Raw genomic sequence first — 21,660 nt, 5'->3', positions numbered from 1 at the left:
CCCTGCCCTAACATGTCTGCAAGCCACAAAACCACGGGACAAGGCTGCCTGAGGTCGGTTTGTAGATGCTGAGGTGTTCCTGGGCTCGTTTTGGGCCCAAGGCCTGGCTATGGTCCTGGGGCAGGCCCCTTTTTCACCTGCTGTAAGCGGTTCCTGCCCTTCTGAGAGTGCTTTGGGAGGGAAATGTGATAGGGGGCCTGATGGTGCTGGCATTAAAAATTCATGTGTGTGATGGGCTCTTCCAGCTAAGTCCAGGAAGGGTGGATTCCTGCCTCAGAGCTGCTGTCAAGCCCTTAGGCTGCTGGCCCCCTTGAGCCCCAGCAAGCATCTACCCCTACCCAGGAGGACAAGGGGTGTCGGGGGTGTGGGGGAAGCTCGGTGCCCCATGGGATGATAGGAGAGTGGCTGACATGGGCTATGGGCAAGGATGTGGGCAATCAGGATGTGAGGCACCTGGAGGAAAGCTGGGAAGGAATGAAGAGTCTTTGGGAACGGATGCAGGTGCCAAAGAGGGCTGAGATGTGAGGTCCCCCAGTGGTACAGGGGATGTCTAGGAGTGCAGGGTGCCCTGGCCAAGTCATAGGTGGGGTGCTCTGGGCATGGGGGTACGTGGAGCGATGAGGAGAGCTTAATGAAGCAGAGTGGAATGCAGGGGGATCGGGGGACGTGATGGGGCTCACTTGGGGGTGAGATGCTGAGTTCTCAGGAGGACCGGGTGGGGTTGGGGGGGGGGGGGCCGGCTCCACGTGGCTCATTAGCGGAAGGCAATTTAATATTTATGAAGTGCTCTTGTTTGAATCCCAAGTCTTTGGCTCCAGTTACAAGGAGCTGCGTCACCCTCTGATCACATGGTAATTGTTGCTATTTCCAGGCTCCTAGCCTCGGAGAGTGGCACCAAAGCTCTTTTCCCTTTTCTTGTTCTTTCTTCCCTACCCATTTCCCTTCTTTCTTGCTGGTTTTTTGGGGGGCTGGTTCAGGGTTTGTTTTGTTGGTTTTTTTCTTTTTTTTTTTTGAGTTTGGTTTTTGGTGTTTGTTTTTTTTTTTCCCCTCTTCCCTCTCGGCGGCTGCCGGGGCAGCAGTGGATGATGCCGGGGCCGGTGCCCTGAGCCGGAGCGGGCAGGAGCCGCCCCACCCCGCCCCATCCCCCCCTCGCGGGGAGCGGATCCGGTCGCTGCTTTTCCATGAGAACTGCCTTCCCCGGCCCGGGACCAGCTCGGCACTAGCGCCGGGGTGGCGGTGGAAGACACCCCCAAAAATGACCGAGCTAGAAGGGGACTTCACCAAGCTGCTGCTGTTAAAGGAAGAGCAGATCAAAGAATTGGAAAGGCGCTTGGGGGAGAAAGACGAGGAGATCCAGGAGCTGCGCCGGCGGCTGCACAAATGCCAGTCAGTGCTGCCCGCCCCTAGCCCACACATAGGGCCCCGCACCACCCGGGCTCAGGGAATCTCCGCCGAGCCTCAGACCTACCGCTCCTTCCACGATCTCCGGCAGGCTTTCCGCAAGTTCACTAAGGCCGAGAGGTAGGTCTGGGGACACTCCCTCCATCCTCTCCCAAAATACCCCTTCCCGAGCGGGACGGAAGGCAGCGGGACACCGCATCCCCCCGCCTTGAAGCGGCATCAGTCGTGCCGGGGGGAGAGTTGGAGGAAGAGCCGGGAGCGTTTAGGGGCTCTCAGGAGCCCTGCAGGGGATCGAATAAGCATTCCCGCCCCCACCCTGTTCCCATCCCGGCTCCAGCTCCCGGGGGCATGCTCAGCCGGTGACTCCGGCGCTGGGAAAAAGTTTTGCGGCGGGGCCAGAAAGTTGTTTGGCTGCTGCTCCATAGCCAGCCCCTGGAGAGCAGCACCCAACGGGGTCAGGTGCTGATGCCCAAGCCCCCTTTTCCTCGCCCCATCCTCCTCAAAAACTACAGCTCCCACTCCTCTACCCGTTATCACCCTCTGCAGGGGTCGGGCACCCAAAGAGAGGTGTGGGGTTTTTTTGGCGGGGGTAAAGTGAGGTCTGCATCACCCACCCCGGGGGCTCGGAGCGTTCAGAGCGGGTGACAGTCTCGTCTTAATGCACCGCGTGAAAGGGGAGAGTGGGGGGGCGGGTGGGTGTGCGTCCCTGTCCTGCTCCCAGGAAATTTCGAGGGTGATGGGGAAGTTGCTGTGGGAATACAGGAGTTACTACCACCGTGGCAACACACTGTCACTCACCCGCCCCTCGGCTGAAGCTGTCACTGCTGCTCACCGGGTAAAGGACTGTCTGAGTTCTTCATTAAAATCCTTCCTGAACTATATCTCTGCTTGATGGGTGCGTTTGGGTGCAGATCCATGCCGCTCTCTGTTGTCTTCTCACATAATGCACCACCCAGACCAAACTCTGCCCCTTCCTCTGGAGCTGTCCCCTGCCCTTCCTACCAAGAGTATTGCTTATGTAAAGAGAAATGGGGGTTACTTGGCTTTAGGCTTTTTAAATTTATCATTCCGTTTCCTGATTGTATGGGTGATAATAAAACCAACCAGGGAGGTGTGTGACTGCTGGCCATCCAGCAGTGTCAGCTCATCCTTCCCCAGGTTAGTGCATCCCTGCACAGTCCCAGCCACATATCATGGCCAGAGAAGAGACCAAGGGTTTTTTGTTGGTTTGTTTGTTTCTTTGTTTTTCTGGTTTTGTTTTTGTTTTGGGTTTTTTTTTTAAAGGCTGTGATTGTCCTGAGCCTCAGCTGCTATGTGGGAAGGTGACAGTGACCTAGCACCTGCAGTAACGGCAGGGACTCTGGTGCCTGTCCAAGTGTAATAACTTAGGAGTTATTAAACCTGCTGATGGCTCCAGCAAGGTGTAACCCTCACTTGAGACATTCCCTTGCTGTTCCCAGACTGGCTGGCCAGAAACCACTGAATCCGTGTGATGCTGTGTGAGGGTCGTTTGCCCCTCTCCCATGTAGTTCCCTAATGGAACTATGTTGTCTCAGTGAGCAGGAAAAACACTCAGTGGGACCTGCAGACATTTTCCATTGCCCCCTAGGCTGGCACTTCATCTCCTGGCATCTTCCTGTACCTTGACCTTGCTTGTGGTAGCCATGATAATTGTAACCCAAGCCGTTTTGGGATTGCTGCTGGATTTTAATTAAGGATCGCTTAATTCTTCTCCTGTATTGTTGCTGAAAGAGTGATGGGCAGCTCTAGTGTACCAAACATGCTACACCAGCAGCCAGTCATTTTTGCCCCCTTATTGCCCCCACATACCCACCAGTGGGATAAATAAATGTATTCTTACATCTTGCTTGTTGATGTGGTTCCAGATTGCTGCTATGGTGTCCTGAGTGTTAGGGATAAAGGGCTTTGCTGCAGTCCACCTCTGCCAAAAGGATGATGATTTTTCCCCATTTTTGATGCCAAGCTGAGACATAAGTGGGCCTGTCTGGTGCCAGCTCCTTTTAATGTCTCTGTTGGTTTCTCTGGCTCTTTCATCTAAAAACTGCTGACAGTGTCTTGCCTAATTTATTTATGGTGGTAACTTACAGACCTATAAAAGTCTCCTGTCTGTGCTTTAGCAACAGCAGCTGATAGCATCATCTAAACTGTTCATCTCACAAGTCTTCAGCTTCCTGAGAGGTAATACCTCTCTTGTGAAACCCAGAGACAACTAACATACCATAAAATTCCCAAAATGATGGTTAGACCCCTCTGTTTTGTGTGTTAATTTTAAATTAATACCAATAGAAACTTTTTTACCTAGGTCTGGAACCAACCTGTAAATGTATTTTTGTCTCTGAATATAAAGATATGGCTAGTGACAATACAATTTATTTAGGACAAGTTTATCTGTGCTATACACTGACATTTAAAACTCTTAAGAAGTTGAAACTAATAAATAGGACAATAGAAACTTATGAAGGAGTTAAATCCCAGCTGAAAGCTGAAAATAGAGTTTTTCTCTGGTGATATGCTGTGCCTCTTGTAATCCATCCCTGCAGTGTGTGGCAGGATGTAAAGACTTGCACAGATCCAAAGAAAAGGGCTGGGAAAACAAAGGTATTGAAAGTCCTGTTATCATTTGTCTGAAAGTATGTTTTTATGCCATTATTCATCCTGAAAACTTAGTTGTAAAGATTTTAATGGAAGAAAGCAAAGCATTTCCATGTAGGTGGTCATATTCATCAGATGTAAAATGGATTTATTTTTCAAAGGAACTGGGACACTGCCACTTTCTGTGCCTTTTTTTGCAAAATACAGTTCTACCTTGTTCTTTTCTTGATATGTTCCTCCTAGTGGAGATTTGTGCTGCGGAGAGATGCACTTCCAAATGATTCATGAATTTATATTTGTTCAGTGAGTTTTATTCACTTGTACCCTAAACCTGCTTGGTGTTTCGGATCACACAGTGATTTGAAGCTGTCTTGTGTGGCATCTGGTGGGTGCTTATTGCAATGGAAAGAGGGAAAAACAAGTTGTTTTTTCTAGCGCGGGAAGAGCCATCCACAGATGATAAAGCAACCAAGGCACTTTGCTAATGCCTCAGAAAGCAGTTTGTAGGAAGTCATCCCCAGTTGCTAAGCAAAGACTCTGACACAGCACGAGAGCAGCAAATGATAAATTATGTGAAAAGTAAATGCTAAGGTGTGCTAAAAGGACTGGGTTAGGACTAATAGCAGGATAAGGATTTCCAGAACTGCCCCATTCCTGCGGCCAGGAGCTTTTTGAAAACCCGAGGGCTGATGTGCTGGTTTTCAGCACCTGAAGATGGTTCAATGATCAATATTGAGCCATAATCCTCCTATATTAAATCATCACATTAGAAAATTCCAGCAACTGCATTCTTTAGTTCAGAAGTGCAATATCTATTTCCAGTTATATCCATTTTATTGGGGTCAAGAAGCCAGGGCAATGCTAAATTACTTTGGAAACTATTACATGTTTTGAAATAGCAACTGAATCTTTCCTGATATTAATGTAACAGAGCCATGACTAAAAGGCAGTGATGGCTGTACAAGCATTTTCACTTTATGTGCGTTATTATATCCTCAACTTTGCAAATTTGTTTTGGACTGTCCCACCCCTGTGTTTTCCACATTGGTTTGCCTCTGGTGGGGTGCTATGGATTCAGTCTTAGCATTGTCTAAGAGAAACAATGGGTTTGATATTCCCCACCCTGTTTCCAGTAACTTTCTCATTCTTCCTTGCTGCACCAGGTAACTTTGGAAGCAACTTTTAACAGTTTCCTTCCCTCTTTCTTTATTTTGGGAAGCGTTTGCCACAAGATGGCAGTGGGGTCTAAGGTTTAAAGCAAGGTATTGGGGTATTGTGGTTTTAGCTTCACAGCCCTTGGCCTAGTTGTCCTGCAGCTGATTTTCTAGATGAAATCCCAGTATGAATCTATTCTTTTTCCTCCTTCCATCTTCATCTGTGTTTAAACTCGGTATTATATGCTTCAGGTGATCCGTATGGTACTGTGGATGAAGAACTGGAGCTGATGCTCTCAGCTTTATGTAGCTCCTGGCTCCAATGCTTGTGATAAACTGGTGTTTGATGATGGCCGGATCAACCCGTCTCATGGCTGCTAAAGTTGGGTTTTGGGTACAGATCAGGCCAACGCTGATCACAGAGAGAGTAAAAATGGGGCAGTCTGGGAGGGCTCTAGTCCAGAACTCAAGGCAAGGCCACGCGTGAAGCTGAAGTGGGCTGCTTGGGTTGCACCATCTAAAAGCAAAGGGATTCCCTGCATGATCTGCTGCTTCTGTATCACTGTCCCCCCCCCACAGATGCAGTTTTGGTTTATGGCTCACCCACTGTAGCTGTCTCCATCACCCCTAGAGCTGGGCTGTTGATGGCTTCACCCATGCTTTGCTCCAACCACCCAGAGCATGGCAGGAGAGAGTGTCTCCCTCCCTGAGGCAGCCAGGCCTGTGCTACTTTCTTCCCCCAGCCCACTTCTGGGAACTCAGCTCCCATCTGGGTGGCTGAGTTGTGTTAATTTAGACATGATCTCATAATCTGCCAGCCACTAAAGCATTATCGATTGTGCATTCGCCCTCCACATGACAAACAACCTGACTGCTTCCCCGGTACCTGTAACCACCATCTCTTGAAGCTTAGGGAGGCTGGAAAATGAACATTTGCTTTGTTTTTTGACTATTGAGGCACTTATGTGGAACCTCTTGAAAATGTCTAATACTTCAGCTACATTAAGGACAGCTTTTAATCTAAGGAAAGGACATTTTGGGACCATAGCTCATCTTATATTTGATACCACTAAGTAGGTATGCCTTAGTGTAAATAGGTAGGTTTTGCTGCCTAAGTCTGGTATTTCTTTAGCACTGTCTCTTCAGAATCATCATCATTTTCCAAAGCTCGGAGGAGAAGGTACAGGGGACAGCAGTAATTTTAACAATTAATACCCTAAAAATGCCCCCGTTCCCTCTGTTATCCATCAATTAATCCCCAGTGTGCTGCAACAGCATACTCCTTGGATGCTTCATCCCTGTGTGATTGACGTTGAAGATTATAAGGATTTTATTAGATTAAATTATATCAGCAGAGGAAGAATTAATGCCACCCTTATTGCTTGTATTATTGGCAGGGTGTTGCTGTCTCGAAGAGAGGAAAGTACACGAGAAGGAAGTTTGACCAGGTGTCATTTAACTTGGGGATAGGAGGAAAATAGTGCAAAGGGAGTGACTTAAATGGGAGGTGGAGTCTTTGCTTGGTCAGACTTCTCTCTAATTATTTGGATGGAGGAACTCAGTGTGTGGTGTGAGGCAGTGAAGGGTACTGAGTGAAGTTCAGAGGCAAGTGGGTTGTTGCGTGCCTTAGACAAAGGTACAGTATAGGTCACTGGGTCCCTCGAGAGGACCAAGGTCAGTAAATAAGCAGAAGGATTTTAGAGACAGAGAAGCAAATGTTTATGGTTAATCAATGAAAACCATTTTTGTTCTTTTAATTTTTAATGGGCTGGCGTTACCACTCCCACCTCCCTGGGCATTGCTTTCCTCAGGCTTACAGAAGACCTGAAAAGTGAGCTGCAATGCGGGAAAATTGTGCTCCTGGGGGACATCAGGTGGCACCTCTCTGCTGTGTATGGCTGGGCATCTGTCTGTCCCCAGAAGCTCTGGTGACCAGCACTACCTGTACCATCATATCTGTTTGGCACTTCCTTCCAGGCAGAATGGCATCACTACTATTGCAGCTCATCAAAAGCATGGACTCATAGAATGTTTTCAGTTGGGACCTTAAAGATTATCTGGTTTCAACCCACCTACATGGGCAGTGACGTCTTCCACTAGACCCCGTTGCTCAAAATCCCACACAACCTGACCTTGAAGGCTTCCAGGTATAAGGCATTTGCAACCTCCCTACCTCCCTGGGCAACCTGTTCCTGTGTCTCAGCACCCTCACACTAAGGAATTTCTTCCTAATGTCTAACTCAAATCTACTCCAGCTTTCCTGGAGGCCCTCTTCAGGTACTGGAAGGCTGCTTTAAGGTCTCCCAAGAGCCTTCTCTTCTCCAGGCTGAACAACCCCAACTCTCTCAGCCTGCCCACATAGGAGTGGTGCTCCAGCCCTCTGATCATCTTCCTGCCCCTTCTCTAGACTTGCTTCAACAGCTCCATGTCCTTATTTATATATTAATATAGGAAATGTTTAAGTGAGGTTGGATGGGCATTGGAGCAATCTGGACTGGTGGGATGTGAACCTGGCCATGGCAGGGGGGTTGGAACTAGACAATATTTAAAGTCCTTTCCAACACAAACTGTTCGGTGATGGACTCCAAGATTATTGAGTAACATCCTTTGCCCTTGTGAAAAAGGATGGGCAAGGTGGCAGAATTAGAATTTTTCTATGTCTTTTTTTAATGAGAACTCGAAATATTCAGCTTCATTACTAATTGCTTGGTTTTGTGCCAGGGGAAACTTGCAATTGCAACATCCCAGACCCGAATGTCACTGTCAGGGCTAATGGCTTGTGCTGGGTCTCGGCACTCTTACACTGATACCATGCCTGGGGATGACTGTGTGGTCCCTGGAGGCAGGATCAGGGCTGGGGTGGGCAGGGGATGAGCTGCTGGCTGATCCCTGGCTGATGCAGAGCTGTTCCCAGTAGCGTCATTGTAAATTCTTCCTTCTGCCCTATTTTTAAAACGCCTCAAGTCATGAGGCATTTGGTGCCTCCCTTGGGGGACTAAACCACAGGCACACAGATTTTTAGACAGCTGCCAGATCACTGTGAAACCCACCTTCTGCCTGCCTAGAGCTTGTCTGATTTGGTTATGTACCCCTGAAAATGTGATTACATATAAGCTTCAAACCTACAGCTGGGCTATCAGACAAGCCTGTGATAAACTCCCCTTCTCAGAACTTTGATGAGAACTCAGTTAAAAAAAAATATAAAAGGGAGATGGGAATTAGTGAATGCTTTGTGTTATTTTTCCATGGTGGCTTGTGGGTGTTGCTTGGTTTGGAAGAGAAGGGTTCTGTGTTTTGCTTGTGGGTGCATTTTTAAAAGCAGGGCATAGATGTAGGCATATATGGTGTTGTAACTGCTTGGCCACAGTTGCTCTTTATTTGGCTGCTTCAGTCACAACAAGTGGTTTTTTTCTTGTTAAATTATACCATGGAGAAGGTAATTCTCCAGCCAAAATATCCCAGGGCAGTGAAGTATATCAAAGTAAAATGAGGTAGAAAGGACTGACATGAGACCACAAATTCCTCTTTTCATCTTTACTAATCACAAACTTCCAAAGCCTTCGAATGATATCCATTTGGTTGTTTGTAGAGTTGATGCAGGTCCTGAACAATACGTAACAGAGCTTGGCAAGGGGCTTCTTAAAACACTTCACCCTCCACTGTGACCTCCTGGCTTTTTTTTTTGTTTTTTTTCTAATAGGGTTTTCCTATATTTTCTTCATGAATGTTTTTTGAGCATATTTGTTCTGTGAGTAATAAAACCCTGTAGTCACAAATGAGACGTGCATGAGAAAGAAATGCTAAAAAACTGGAGGGAGGCTGAGCTTAGAATCATGCGTATGGTGGAAGGAGTTAGGAAGCTTCAGATGCAGCCATTGGGATCTATGAGCACTAATGGTGATGCTTCTATTTTTCAGTCAAATTAATATTTGGGGCAAAGCCCAAACTTTATGCAAATTGCTACAGGAGATGTGGAGTCATGTCTCCAGTTGTGCAACCAAAATTCATGGCTGTGTCTAGTGGGATCTTCAGAGATGGAAAGATGAGGTAGTGGTCATGTGTCTGAGTGAGAAAGGGACTTTGTGAGTCAGTACCCAGCTCTGTCCTGCCAGTGCTGTGACTTTTGGGCTCTTTATCCTCAGGGACTGCCTTGAATTGCCTGGATGCAACCCTGAATAATCAATGTTGACCACGCTGGGAATGGACCAGAGAAAACCAAACTAGGGTTGGGACTAGGTGATCTTTAAGGTCACTTTCCAGCTTAAACCGTTCTGTGATTCTATGAAACTAAATTTTTCTGGGGTTTCTAAGATGCCAGTGGCTTAGTGTTCTGACTGATGAGCTCTTTGACATCAGGAAGGTGGTTGTGGCTATACCCAGACTTCGTAGCAAGAGGGTCAACCAAAGCTTTGGGGGAAACTGGGAGAGAAGAGATGCTGTGCAGCCAGGGAGGGGCAATCCTGGATTTGACACAGGCTCGAGTGGTTTTCTGGAGAGGCTGTGAGCAAGACTGGTTTTGCTGTCACTCACTAACTCCTACTCTGCTGCCTCCATCAGCTTCAGTTTTGATTGCAGCTTGGTGATTTGATCTGCTGTGTTGCCAAATGACTTTTCAAGTAGAAGTTTGAATAAATCCCTGAAAACTTGGGTCAAGGGAAAATTTGTAGCACAAATGAACTGATTTAAATAATGTTATTAAGGAGGAGAGGCCAACACCCACCTCACTACAGCCTCCTTTCAGCTAATTTTAGAGAGCAATAAGGTCTCCCCTTGGCCTCCTCTTCTTCAGTCTGAGCAGCCCCAGCTCCTTCAGCCTCTCCTCATAAGCCCTATTCTCCAGACCCCTGGTCAGCTTGGTTGCCCTTCTCTGCACCCTCTCCAGCACCTCCATATCATTACTGTGTTGTGGTGCCCAAAACTGCACACAGTGCTTGAGGTGCAGCCTCATTAAAGCCAAATTTAGGAGCAGGATCACCTGCCTGGTCCTGCTGGCCACACTGTTCCTGACACAGACCAGAATGGTATTGGCCTTGGCCACCTGGGCACACTGCTGGCTCATGTTCAGCTGCCTGTCAGACAACCCCCCCAGGTCCCTCTCTGCTGGACAGATCTCCAGACACTCCCCCCTAAGCCTGGAGTGCTGGTGGCTCCCCAAGCCAAAGTGCAAACCCCAACAATTGGCCTTGTTGAAACCCACACCATTGCCCTTGGCCCATCGTTCAAGCCTGTCTGGATCCCTCTGCAGAGCCTCCCAATCCTCAGGAAGGTCAGCACTTCCACCCAGTTTAGTGTCATAGAATCACGGAGTCATAGTGTCCCCAGGGTTGGAAGGGACCTTAAAGATCATCTCGTTGCTATAAGGTCACCTCAGAGCCTCTTCTGGCTGAACAGCCCCAACCTCTAACATCTAACCTCTAACATCCCCAGGTCCCAGGGAGGCCCATGAAGTGGGTCCAATCTGCATATTGGGCCCTCTGCACTCCTCAGGAGGGAGTCTTCCATTAGTCAAATAAATTGCTTTTATTTTGTATGCCTTTGACAGTGCCCTTTTTTGTGCATTTGTGATTTTGAGACTTACTGGTATGTAGAATGGGGTAAAAACAGAGTCACAGAAGGGTTTGGATTGGAGGGAGCCTTAAAGATCATGTAGTTCCAACCCTCCTACATGAGCAGTGGATGTACATACCCAAGGTGATGTCCTTGGAACAGGAAATCGATTGCAAGCTGATTATGTGACTAAGATTCAAGTAGGATCAAGTCACATTCATAGAAAACAAATTATTACTTAACATAAAAGGCCCAGAAAGGAAACTGTGAAGGTGAAAACAGGTTCAGGATATAATATTGGGCTTTTCTAGTATACAGTTTGCAGTGATGGAGTACAGTGTGAGGCTGTATTTGGTTGACATTTTGAGTTATTTTCATTTCCATTTTGGTCTTTGTTGGAAGTTTTACTGAAATCCTCCAAGATTTCACCACCAGGATTTTAAATGAACAATCAGTATATAAATTCTGTTTTAAAAAGAAAAGCTGTTGCATTGTTTGTAATAAGGGATCAGGTCCTCTTGTAATTCCACTTTCTATTTATATATCTGCATGCAATAGTGTCATTATTTAATTTCCTGAAACTCGTAAATGCTTTGTCTGTGGGGGACTGGCCCAAGAACCATACCCTGCAGTGTTTATCCTGAAGTGTGTGAAAGTGGGAATGGTAACTGGGGATGATTTCTTGAGCAGATAATGTGCCAAGATCCCAAACAAATCCTCTGGGTGGCTGAATATGCCTGCCAAAATTTGGGTGTACAGAAGAACTCTTTGGTGTAATTAATACGCCAAATTGTAACTTTAATCAGAGGGTGTAGCAGGGTGTATTCCAAAGGTTAGCTTCCAGCTGGGATGTTTTTAATGGCTTGAAGGTGTATCAGAAGTGACTATGGAGCAGAAACAGATGTGAGAAGATACATTATGCTTTGAATAAGGCTGGTGGGAAGTTGCTAGACAGTGTTACTTAAGAATTTATCTATTTTAAAAAAAGCTAGAAGGAGTAAATATATCAAGTGTTCCCCTTTTTCTTAAGTTCATGGTTTTCTTGAAAGTGGAAATCAAATAAATCTCTGAGCTGGGAGGACTGTTGTGGAAATACGGCAAGCAGGCAGAAGTTGGATTTATGTTTTGGTAATTGAGAAAGGTGGCCCAGCAAGAGGCCACCAAGGAGCCCACAGCCCTGGAGAGGCTCTCCTGGGTCACACTGCATTAGAAATTGGCTCTGCAGATATGAGAGGGCAGGTTTTTTCTGTGCCTGTAGAAATGTGCTCAGCACTCTGGGGTTGTGATGGACTTTAATATGACTGCATGCCAAGAAGACCTTTTATTTTTGGGGTTGGTAGGAAGTGGCTCACAGCTGGGTTGGGATTTTTAGGAGAAGGAGGAAACATAGCCTGCAGCAGAGCAGGGAGTATTTTTGGTAAAATAACTGGAAAATTCTTTATTCAAGCAGACCCAAGGGAAAACATTGGCAATAACAAGGCTGTGTCTCCAAGGGTGCTCCCAGGCAGGTTTTTTTTTTTTTTTGCCTCCCAGCTCTTTTCACTGCAGGGTAGTGGTGTCTGAGGAGATGACTGGAAGAAAACCACAGATGAAGAACATGACATAGCTCTTGGGTGACTGATACAAATGCTGGTGATGATAGGCATGTCATTGAAAAGCAGAGTGAAGATTTTATTATTTAAGATTATTTCCTTGTCTTGATGCAAACAGTGGGAAAAATGCCTTCCCTGCAGGTTTCCTGTTTCTGAAAGTCCTGTGGATCATTCTGATGGTATTTCAGCCTGAATAGAAGGAGGAAAAAATCCCAAGGTCAACTTTTATACATTAAATTTTCATTGTTCCCTATAAAGCAACATCCTAGGTGTTATGAGTGTTTATTATCCATAGGTTTGAACACATTTTCCATCAGAAAGCAATTTCCTTGCCTACATCTTGCAGAGAGGGAGGGTGAATAACTTACCCAAGGTGAGTTTAGGGGCTAGTAGCAGGATCAGAAGACCTGAGGAATCAACCACATTGATGTATATCACTTAAAAATTGAATAATTCCCCACAGCTGCATTTGCCCCATTTTGTCTCTTCTCTCTCTCTCTTTTTTTTTTTTTTTTTTTTTTTTTTTTTTTTTTTTTTTCTGTTGGTTGGGGGTTTTTCTGCCACTAGCTGCTGGCGACAGTGTATGGAGCAAGACTGCACCCTCTTTTCCTTGGGTCTGAGCATCCATTAATTGACCTATGATCATGTCTAAGCCCAGAAGGAAGGCTCCAACAAGCTGCCTGGGATCTGTGGAGGTGGGATGGACACACCAGCACAGCTCACACCCCAGTGCAGCACTGAGCTGCTTCTTTGGGGAGCAGGATGTATGAACACCTACATAAATTAAGGCTCAGTCACCTTCTTGGCAGCTTTATTTCTGTCTTAACCTGCCTCTGGAGCTCAGAGAAGCTGTTGAATTTATTTATTTATTGAAGCATATCAAAGCAGTAGAATAAGTTGGTTTTGTTTTATTTTGGTTTTCCCATATTGATTTTTCATACTTCTTTATAAAATCTATGTTAAGGTAAAGGGTGAAATGTTCCCTTTCATTGTGGCTGTGGCTTTAACATGGTTTTGTGGCAGTCAGGCTCTCCCTTCCAGAAGTATGTTGCTTGCTTTGATCTGCAGTTTTATTCTCAGATACCCAGTTCAGGGAAAGTACTGGCCTGGTCTTTTTGGAAACACAGAGCAATTGGTCTCCCTTACAGAAACCCTGACATTTTGCATCTTCCCTCCCACGCAGATCTTGGTCCTGACAAAGCAGAGGGATGAAGCAGAATTGAAATTTGTCCCTTCCCCCTTCATAGCATTATAATAATAAAACAATAAAAAAACCTGAACCAAACAAAAAACCCACCACAAAAAAATTCTTAGTGAATGTTTTATCTTCTCATGGGGAATCACTTGTGGCAGCTTCAACCAGGAGATCCTTCCTCTGAGGAGGGGGAGATGCTGGGAAAAATTGGATTTGAGAGGGTGTGGGTTTTATGGAGATGAAATTTCTTTCTCCATAAAACCATATGTTTGTGGGCAGAAGAGCAAAAATGTGTGGGAAAGGGAACTGGAAATTATTCAAAGGTCAACTGAAGGCCCATTTATACAAATTTTTTTTGTGCCTGATTAATCTCTTCTGAGTCTGTGTGGTAAAAGCTGTCCTAAAGCATCCATGAAGATAATCATCTCATTGCAGAGACTGTCTGCAACCAAATAGTCTTGTCTCCCTCCCACCCAGCTCCCTCTGCTGCAGCTCATGTAATTCTGTACCTTTTTGACTGGGTTGCCCCATAAACCTGTAGTTGCTGCAGACAGAGATGAATCCCACCATTGACACTGGGCTGGTATGGCTTCTGTGTCAGGGGCTATCTCTTCTTCAGTCTGCTGCTAAATATTAAAAAGATAAAAATTATCTTTAAAAGGCTTTAAATAAAACGGGAAGGCAAAAATTCACATAATTGTAATTATATAAACTTGCTCTTCTTTGGTTGGTCTCACCCAAGCAAGCATGTGAAATGGTCCATTTGAGCTGAGCTGGTTGATTTATTTCCCAAAATGACTGTTCTTCTGACCCCACTCTGGGCCTAGGTTTCATTAGAATCTGGAAGTATCAGTTATTTGCATGGGTTTTGGATTTACTCATCACACAATTGTGTTCACATTCTGAGGCATAATATGGAGCTGATCAAGTCAGTACATCCACATTCTGCTGTGCTTTCAGAGAAGTCTGGAGGGTGTTGGGCTGTGACAGTGTTTGTGAATTCAGTGCCTAACCTTGATTTAGAGAGACTTTGCAATTACATTTATATCAATTTTTCAGCCCTTTTAGCATGTCCAGAAGATGTCAGGTGTCAGAAGAATGAAAATCATTTGACTTTAGTTTGCAGAAGTATCTGATAAGGTTAGCTGTGCTCTTAAAGTCTGATTTGCAGGAGATGGATCATTAGTGTTCTTGGGGTTTTTTTCACTAGTGTACTCTGTCTTGAAAGGAAAAAAAAATGAAATCTTCCAGTTGTGGCTTAAAAATTTGCTGGTGATTAAGAAAGCACTGTGGTCCTTTGCAAAGTGTTGAAAATATTAATTGTCCTAATTTCTCTGCCTTAAATGTGTGTCCCTCATTTCAAGCCTGAGCCTCATCCAGGTTCACACTTGTGCAGGGAAGTCCTGCCCACACCGTTTGCCAGATTTCCCTGTCTATTCTCATGCTTCTCCTGAGTGCTTTTCCAGGAGCAGCAGCAGCACATAGCTTTAAACTTCCACTCCACTGAGATAAAAAACTCAGGAGCTGGAGACATGCTCAAGGAGCTCAAGTTTGTAAGTCAGCTGCTTTACAGCAGCCTAATGATGTTACATCATTTGAATTCTTTGTCAAACCCAGTTTACTGGTGGTTTAATAAAACCTGCTATGTTTATTTCCTGAGTTTTGTTTTCCATAGAGCCTCATAGATTTGTGTTTGTTACATTGCCTTAATTTCTGCAGCAATTAAATGGGAGAATTGCAGATCCCAAAGGAGGGCCAGGATTGATGTCAAGCTGACATAATTATATGTGCAATTCCATTTACCTGCTAAAAATCTTTGTGGAGAGCTTGCTTTCCTTTGTGCCTCTGAAATGTCATCCTTCGTATTTCAAAACTCACTTAAGACCATGAACAGAGGAAACTCAGGGATGCTTTTGCTTACCTTTTGTTTAAAGTTTGAAAAGCCAGTGTCCAAAGACCTGAACCAGTCTGTGTTCTGGTATTTTGACTGTCCATAACACGTCCCACTCTGTGTCTTATCTGTTAAGATGCTGACTCATATGACCACATTTTATCCAAGGACTTGCCTGATAATGATATTTTGCCTTCCTAAAGATGCTGTGACTGTTGAGTTTACTGTCTGAATTGTGCCACTTTTCCTGCTTCCTTCAATTAAAGTGAACTAAGAGGAATTTGGGCAATTGTAGTGTTTACAGCAAGGCTGTGCTGTTGGTGAGCAGAAGGCAGAGCAGAAGACTCCCATAGGCAGAGGCAGTCTTTCAACTGGAGACCACCAGAATTACCAGAGTTTTTTTGCAACAGATGGAGTCTGTGTGGCTGAAGATGTCTTTATTGCCATAGAGTTCCTGTAGAGCTGCCCTATAGGCTAACACGCATGCATGAAGTATGTAACTCCTATATATATTAGCACATGCTATAGTGGTCTTTAGGTATGATATTTGCACCTACCTTGGTGAGAACATGAGGACTACCTGAAGCTTGTGGGATGTCTTCTGCTGGTTTTCTTCCTGGCAGACTCATCACATGAATCTCAGTCCCTGACCTGTCTCATGAGAGGAGGGTTTTCAGCAGTAGGGTTTGGTGGAGCAGGTGAGATGCTGTTCCTGTTGTCTGAGTTGCAGTAGAAGCTGCTTGAGCCTCATGTTCCTCTAATGAAATTGTTGAGGCAATAATTTCTTAGTGTGGAAGAAACGTTTGCCATTGCCATTACTTTGGTTTAACCTTCGAACATGTCACAGTTTAACACTGGGTTGGCAATTAACCAAACGACAGATGCTCTCTATTAACCCCCCTTCCTGATAAAGAAAGAAAAGGGATTAAGGGAGAGAGACTTAATGGTTGGAAACTAAACTACACAGCTTTAATGAAACAATAATGATAAAAATGAAAAATTATTAAATATATACAAATATACAGAAAACCAATTCCACGTTCCTCCCCCCTTATCCCCAGTAACTCTCACATCACCACCGAGGCTGCAGGGCAGCCCTGGGAAAGTCCAGGCTGGACTCCTGGAGTCAGCAGCAGTCGGGAGCTGGAGGCAGGAACACACAGATTCAGGCTGGCATGGATCAGGAGCACAGGCAGAGGAACGGATGGAATCCTCCTGGGATGCCAAAGCAAACAGGGACAGGTGAAGAAGGGTGAAGGTGAATGGTTAAGGCTGAAGGGTGAAGAGGTTTGACCCTTGTGATCCCTCAAATTTATACTGAGTATGACACGTATGGGATGGAATACTCTGGTCAGTTTTGGTCATTTGTCTCGTCTGCTCCTCCCTAAACTAGGGTTGCAGGTGTGATCTCTGTACTCCCTTTCTCTTTCTGGAGCACAAGATTCTCCTCAGAACTGAGCAGTGGCCTTGGTTCTGCACACCATTCTCCAGATGTAGCTACAAGCATCAGTGTTATCAGTCCTAGAAGCAGATACTGACTGAGAAACTTGCTGTTAATTTCAGCGAGTACAGCTACTTATGAGAGAATTGGTTGAAAGCAAAATTAAAAGACATAGAAAAATTCTCTCTATCCTGGCCCAAACCTGGACACAACATAATCATGACCCAATTTAGTGTGTCTAGGCATAGCTTTCACTACAGGCAAATACTCCTGAACACGTGCAATGCCATCCTATTGCTGGCTGATTTTAAAAACCTGTTGGTGGTCTCTCATCTTTGCCTTTACAAATCTAGTTTTTGCTGGTGTATATTCAAAGATGTGTTCAACAGAAAGTAATTGCTGTGTTTATCAGTGTGGTAAAGCAGGCCTGGCACACTTAAATGAATCACTCTTACCTATCTTTAACCAATAGAAGCATACAGGAAGTTAAACACAGTATTTTCTTTTGAAGAAGAATTCAAGCTTGCAGTGAGAAACCATGCAAGTTGGTTTGAGACTTGTATTGCTGGCACCTCTAAAATAAGAATCATGTCAAGAATCATGTGGAGGATGTACCACTAGTTCCTGCTCAGGGGAACCACTGGATTTGCCTTTTGAGAAACAGTAAGACAAGATGATGACATTCAAGCCAGCTTGTGTGGGAAGCTGTTTGGTGAAAGTGCTGGTGTGGCTGGAGAGTGATGGTGTGCAGCACCATGGGAGAGGATCCAGCATTGCACCATCCACAGGAGATACAAAGTGCAAGGGTGTATTTGCAGACTGCAAAATATCAGTGGTTTTAAACAGGTAGTTAAATGGCATGTGTTCATGTGGATGTTTTTTATAGGCTTGGAGATTTGCAGCCACTGGTCTTTCAGAATTGTAGCACCCCTTCTAATTTCTTGCATCACCACAACTGACAAGCAGTGAGATGAGGGCAAAACCTTTAAGTTAAAAAATCCCAGTGATCAGAAGTCTGTGTGGAAAAGGGATAGTATTTCAGATTGTGAAGAGCTTCAGAACCATATCCCTAGTTGTAAAAATACCAAGTCTGAGCTGAAACTGGTAAATAAGCAGGACCTTCCACATTCAAACTGCAATATGCTTTGGTATAACAAGGATCTGGCTTTGCAAACAAATGAGAAAACCGAGGTTGTGCTTGACTTGTGGCACCACTTGTGCCAGGAGATGGACAGAGAACTTTGAATGATGGGGCAGTGGAATGACTGGTTATTGATAGCTTTGCTGGGTGCTCATGGATACATCTTGGAGTCTGAGCTCTGAACCCCTTGCTTAGTAGAAAAAGGACTGGTAAAACTGGACTATTTCTCCTGTGTTTTTTTTTTTGTTGTTGTTGTGTTTTGTTTTGGGTTTTTTTTGTTTGTTTTTTTTTTGGTTTTTCGGTATGTTTTATTTTTGTTTTTTTTTTTCATAGCAAATATCTCCCTAATTTTTTTAATCTCCTAATTTTTTATTGGTTTTTAGGTCAGATGAACTTGGCAGAGCAGTTGGTAATGCAAGGAAAAAAGGGTTTGGCACCACTATATGACAGAACCAGGGATGGATTTGGTCTGAACAGAGCGTTCATTTAAATCAGGCTTAAGGCTTGTGCTGAGTAGCTGGGTGCTGTCCCATCTCCTTCCTGGACACAAAGTCTTCCAGGATGGAAAGGACATAATGTGTTTTCCCTTTTTAGTCATAAATCGCATCAGAATGTTGATGATGGTCCTGAAATGCCTGGTTTTCCATCATATCCCTTGCTGCTGTGGTTATTTATCCAGTGGGAAGGGGCTGGGTGATGTGGGTGCTGTGACCAACCCCCCTCTCTAAGTATGTGCAGAGGAAGTAACCAGAGAGAGGCTACACAAGGTTCTGGGAATGGCACCGTGGCACCCACCATGGCAGTAGTGGGAACATTTTGGAGCACTAGCTGAGGGTGCCAGGCAGACCTTTATTTCTGGAGATGACACTACACACCCATGGATTATTTCAGTGTTCTCTTCCATGTGATGGGATGTGTTTTATGATGACAATAATAATGGCAATGACAGACCCACATCTTGTAGCCTTGACTTCAGGTTATGTGTCCCTTGAGACCCTTGTGAAGGAGGAGAAATGTAGAGGATAACTCTTAGCTTAATTCTGGAAAGTGGTTAAAAATTATTTAAAAAAAAAAGAAAAAAGCTGCTGGGGAATGGAGGACAGTGGGAAGTGGCTGCAGTGGGAAAAGCTGGAGGGCTGCACAGAGCCCTCAGCTTTCCCATGAATGAACAAATGCTTTCAGGTCTGCCTCCCCACCCTCTGCTCTTGTCAAAGGACTCATAGAGTAGAAATCTTTAAACAGATGGTTTGAATAAGGTAAAGTACATAGCCAGCAGTGCCCTTGGGTAACCACAACACTCTCCAAGGAGCTCTGTAGATGCAGCCAGAGGTTGCTATGGCCCAGCAGGACCAGTGTAGGTTGAAAGGCTGCACTGTTTGGACACTGATATTTTTATCACTTAAACCCTGGGGAAGGATTCCTGGGTGAAAGTTGCCAAACCTCCAAAAACAACTCTTAGGTGGGGAGAAGCATCTCCTGCACCCTGGCATGCATAGCTTGGCCCTGAAAAGAATTTTCTTGTTGGCTTTTTGCAGCTTCTGTAAATGGAGGAAACATCGAATGCTGCAACATCCTCGACACCAGCAGCAGTGAGGGACCCTGAGATGGAGAGTCAGAGGAAAGAGTTGTGGATAAATATGTTTGGGCAGGAAAAATGTTTGCTGTTATGGGGCTTTTGTACCATAAATCTGTTCTGCTGGGGTTGTGATGGGCACCTCAGAACTTAGCAGTGGAGCAGAGGAGAAAGTGGCTGAGGTGGCACCTCGAGTTGCAGGTGAAGTCGTGTGATCTACTTCTTTCCTGGGTAGTTTGTTTTTGGGGTTATTTGCACTTCATGTTCAAATTAGGGGCCTCAGTTTTAATTTGCATTTTCTTTTCCTCCAGTTCTTGAAACACCTTTCCCTGCTATACCAAAAATGTCATTTAATACTGAACACTTAATCTACATTATCATTTCTATGTAATATAATTAATTTTTTTTTTTTTTTGGACAAGCTAGAAGCCCTTTCTGTCCTTGATAAAGGTGTTTTTTTTCCCCAGCTCTCTGATACTGGCTTGCTTTCTTCAACACCATCTCTGGCTGCTCAATAGTTTCTCCTGCAGTAGGGATGTTAATACTCTGAAAAGCTGTTCAACCACAGCTACCATCTGATATATATTGTTGTGGGTCTCTAGTCATTATTTCTCTCTTTATCTGTTTTCTACTTATACTGATCATAGTTTCACCCTCTGAGTTAGCATAAAGCCACTTCTCTGTTGAGGCCCCTGCCAAAGCAAGGGAGGAAGGTAGAGAGGTCATTTCTAGCAGGAAGGGGTGGCCCTGATTTTTTTGGCACCTTGGAGGAGGCAGTGGGACAGACACAATGAAGCTGTGAGGGACAGATGTTCAGCATACCTCCCTTTTTTGGGTGTTCTGATGTTCTGTTGTGGTTCTATGGTCTTTCCCAGTACTGTGATTACTGGAAGAGAAAATGATTGCAAAGATGGAGGAAGGACATCTTGCTGACTTGTAGTTTTGACATTTAAAATGTATTACATTGACAGACTAAAAAGAAAAGGTGCTTTGCAGGGAGATGCACTGTTGGGTTTGGTTTTTTTTTTCTGTTTCCTTTGAACTTGCTGGCATCATCTATAAATCAAGCACTGCACGTAGGGAGGTTTAATGCATGATGCCTCTTGGTGGCTAAATGCAACCCTTCCCATTTCCCTTCTGTAATCCCCAGGATAAAGCAGGCATGTGGGGCAGCACCTGGCTAGGTCTGACAAGTGTAATAGCTGGCATTGACTCAACAACTCCTTTGAAAGAGCCATAAGGTATAAATTATTAGTACCTGTTAAATTATTCAAGCTGGAAATACAGTACATGAATTCAACAAGCTGACCAAGGGATGAATGAGTAATTATGTTAATTTTCCCATGCAGCTAGCCGGATCTGCAATTAGTTCATGTTTTAGGCTACTCTGTGTTTTTCAGGAACAGAAATTAGCTAAAAATAAATAGAAACAAACTAAAGCTACTGTTAAAAAAGACAGGCTTAATGATGGGGTTTGAATGATCAACAGAGACAGTGCACTCAAATTCAATTGGATTTTTGTTCCAATGGCCCTTCTTTCCTTTGCAGGGGGAGCAGGTACATGTTTTAAAGCTTTATTTCCTCACTCTGCTCTGCAAGAACTTGAAGATGGTTCTGAAAACTGTTCTGAAAACTTCTTGCAAAACTGCAAGAAGTTGTCCTCTAAATACTCTGCTCCATTCTCTGGACATTTCTACCTGTTCTTTCCTATGTGTGGCTGAAGAGGTAGGGGGGGAATATTGATTAAAGTCTATATATATATTTTAAATGCATTAGCATCATAGAAGAAGTCCTAATAGTGATGAAGAAATTGAAGATCTAATTCTGTAAACACATAGCGTGCCACTGAGTGGGTAGTGAAGCATGAATGTATGGTAAAAGCATTTAAAAAAGCATTTAGTAGGTCAAAGGAAAACTATGACATTAATTTGAAGCTTCGAGGTCAACTAATAAATGACAACTGATATTTAGGACTGGAAATGCTCATTGTCCAGATGTTGTGTCTCTGCTACTCTCTCAGGTGAACTGATAACTCCATGGCTCAGAGCAGGGATTTTTTTATGGAGAGCAGGAACTGCTTCTTTTCATGAATTTACATATCATAAAATTGAT

The 21,660-nt window shown here is 44.6% G+C and overlaps 1 protein-coding gene across 3 annotated transcripts in view; it reads left to right on the top strand.

Moving 5' to 3' along the window:
* Positions 1–1,142: 1,142 nt before the first annotated feature.
* PRKG1 (protein kinase cGMP-dependent 1) overlaps positions 1,143–21,660 on the top strand; it is a 453,965-nt gene continuing 433,447 nt past the window's right edge. For 2 of the 3 annotated variants that reach the window (XM_030453516.1, XM_030453515.1), the window contains exon 1: positions 1,171–1,521. In XM_030453516.1, coding sequence (XP_030309376.1) covers positions 1,256–1,521 — 266 coding nt within the window. In that variant the 5' untranslated portion in view covers positions 1,171–1,255. Of the gene's footprint in view, positions 1,522–21,660 lie in introns of all 3 variants that reach the window. The other variant, XM_030453519.1, reaches the window with a different exon arrangement.

This window comes from Calypte anna, chromosome 6, assembly GCF_003957555.1.
Source record: "Calypte anna isolate BGI_N300 chromosome 6, bCalAnn1_v1.p, whole genome shotgun sequence".
In the NCBI taxonomy this organism is placed as follows: Eukaryota; Metazoa; Chordata; class Aves; order Apodiformes; family Trochilidae; genus Calypte; species Calypte anna.
The sequence above is the reverse complement of the archived record's forward strand: the minus strand, read 5'-3'. Positions and strand labels throughout refer to the sequence as shown.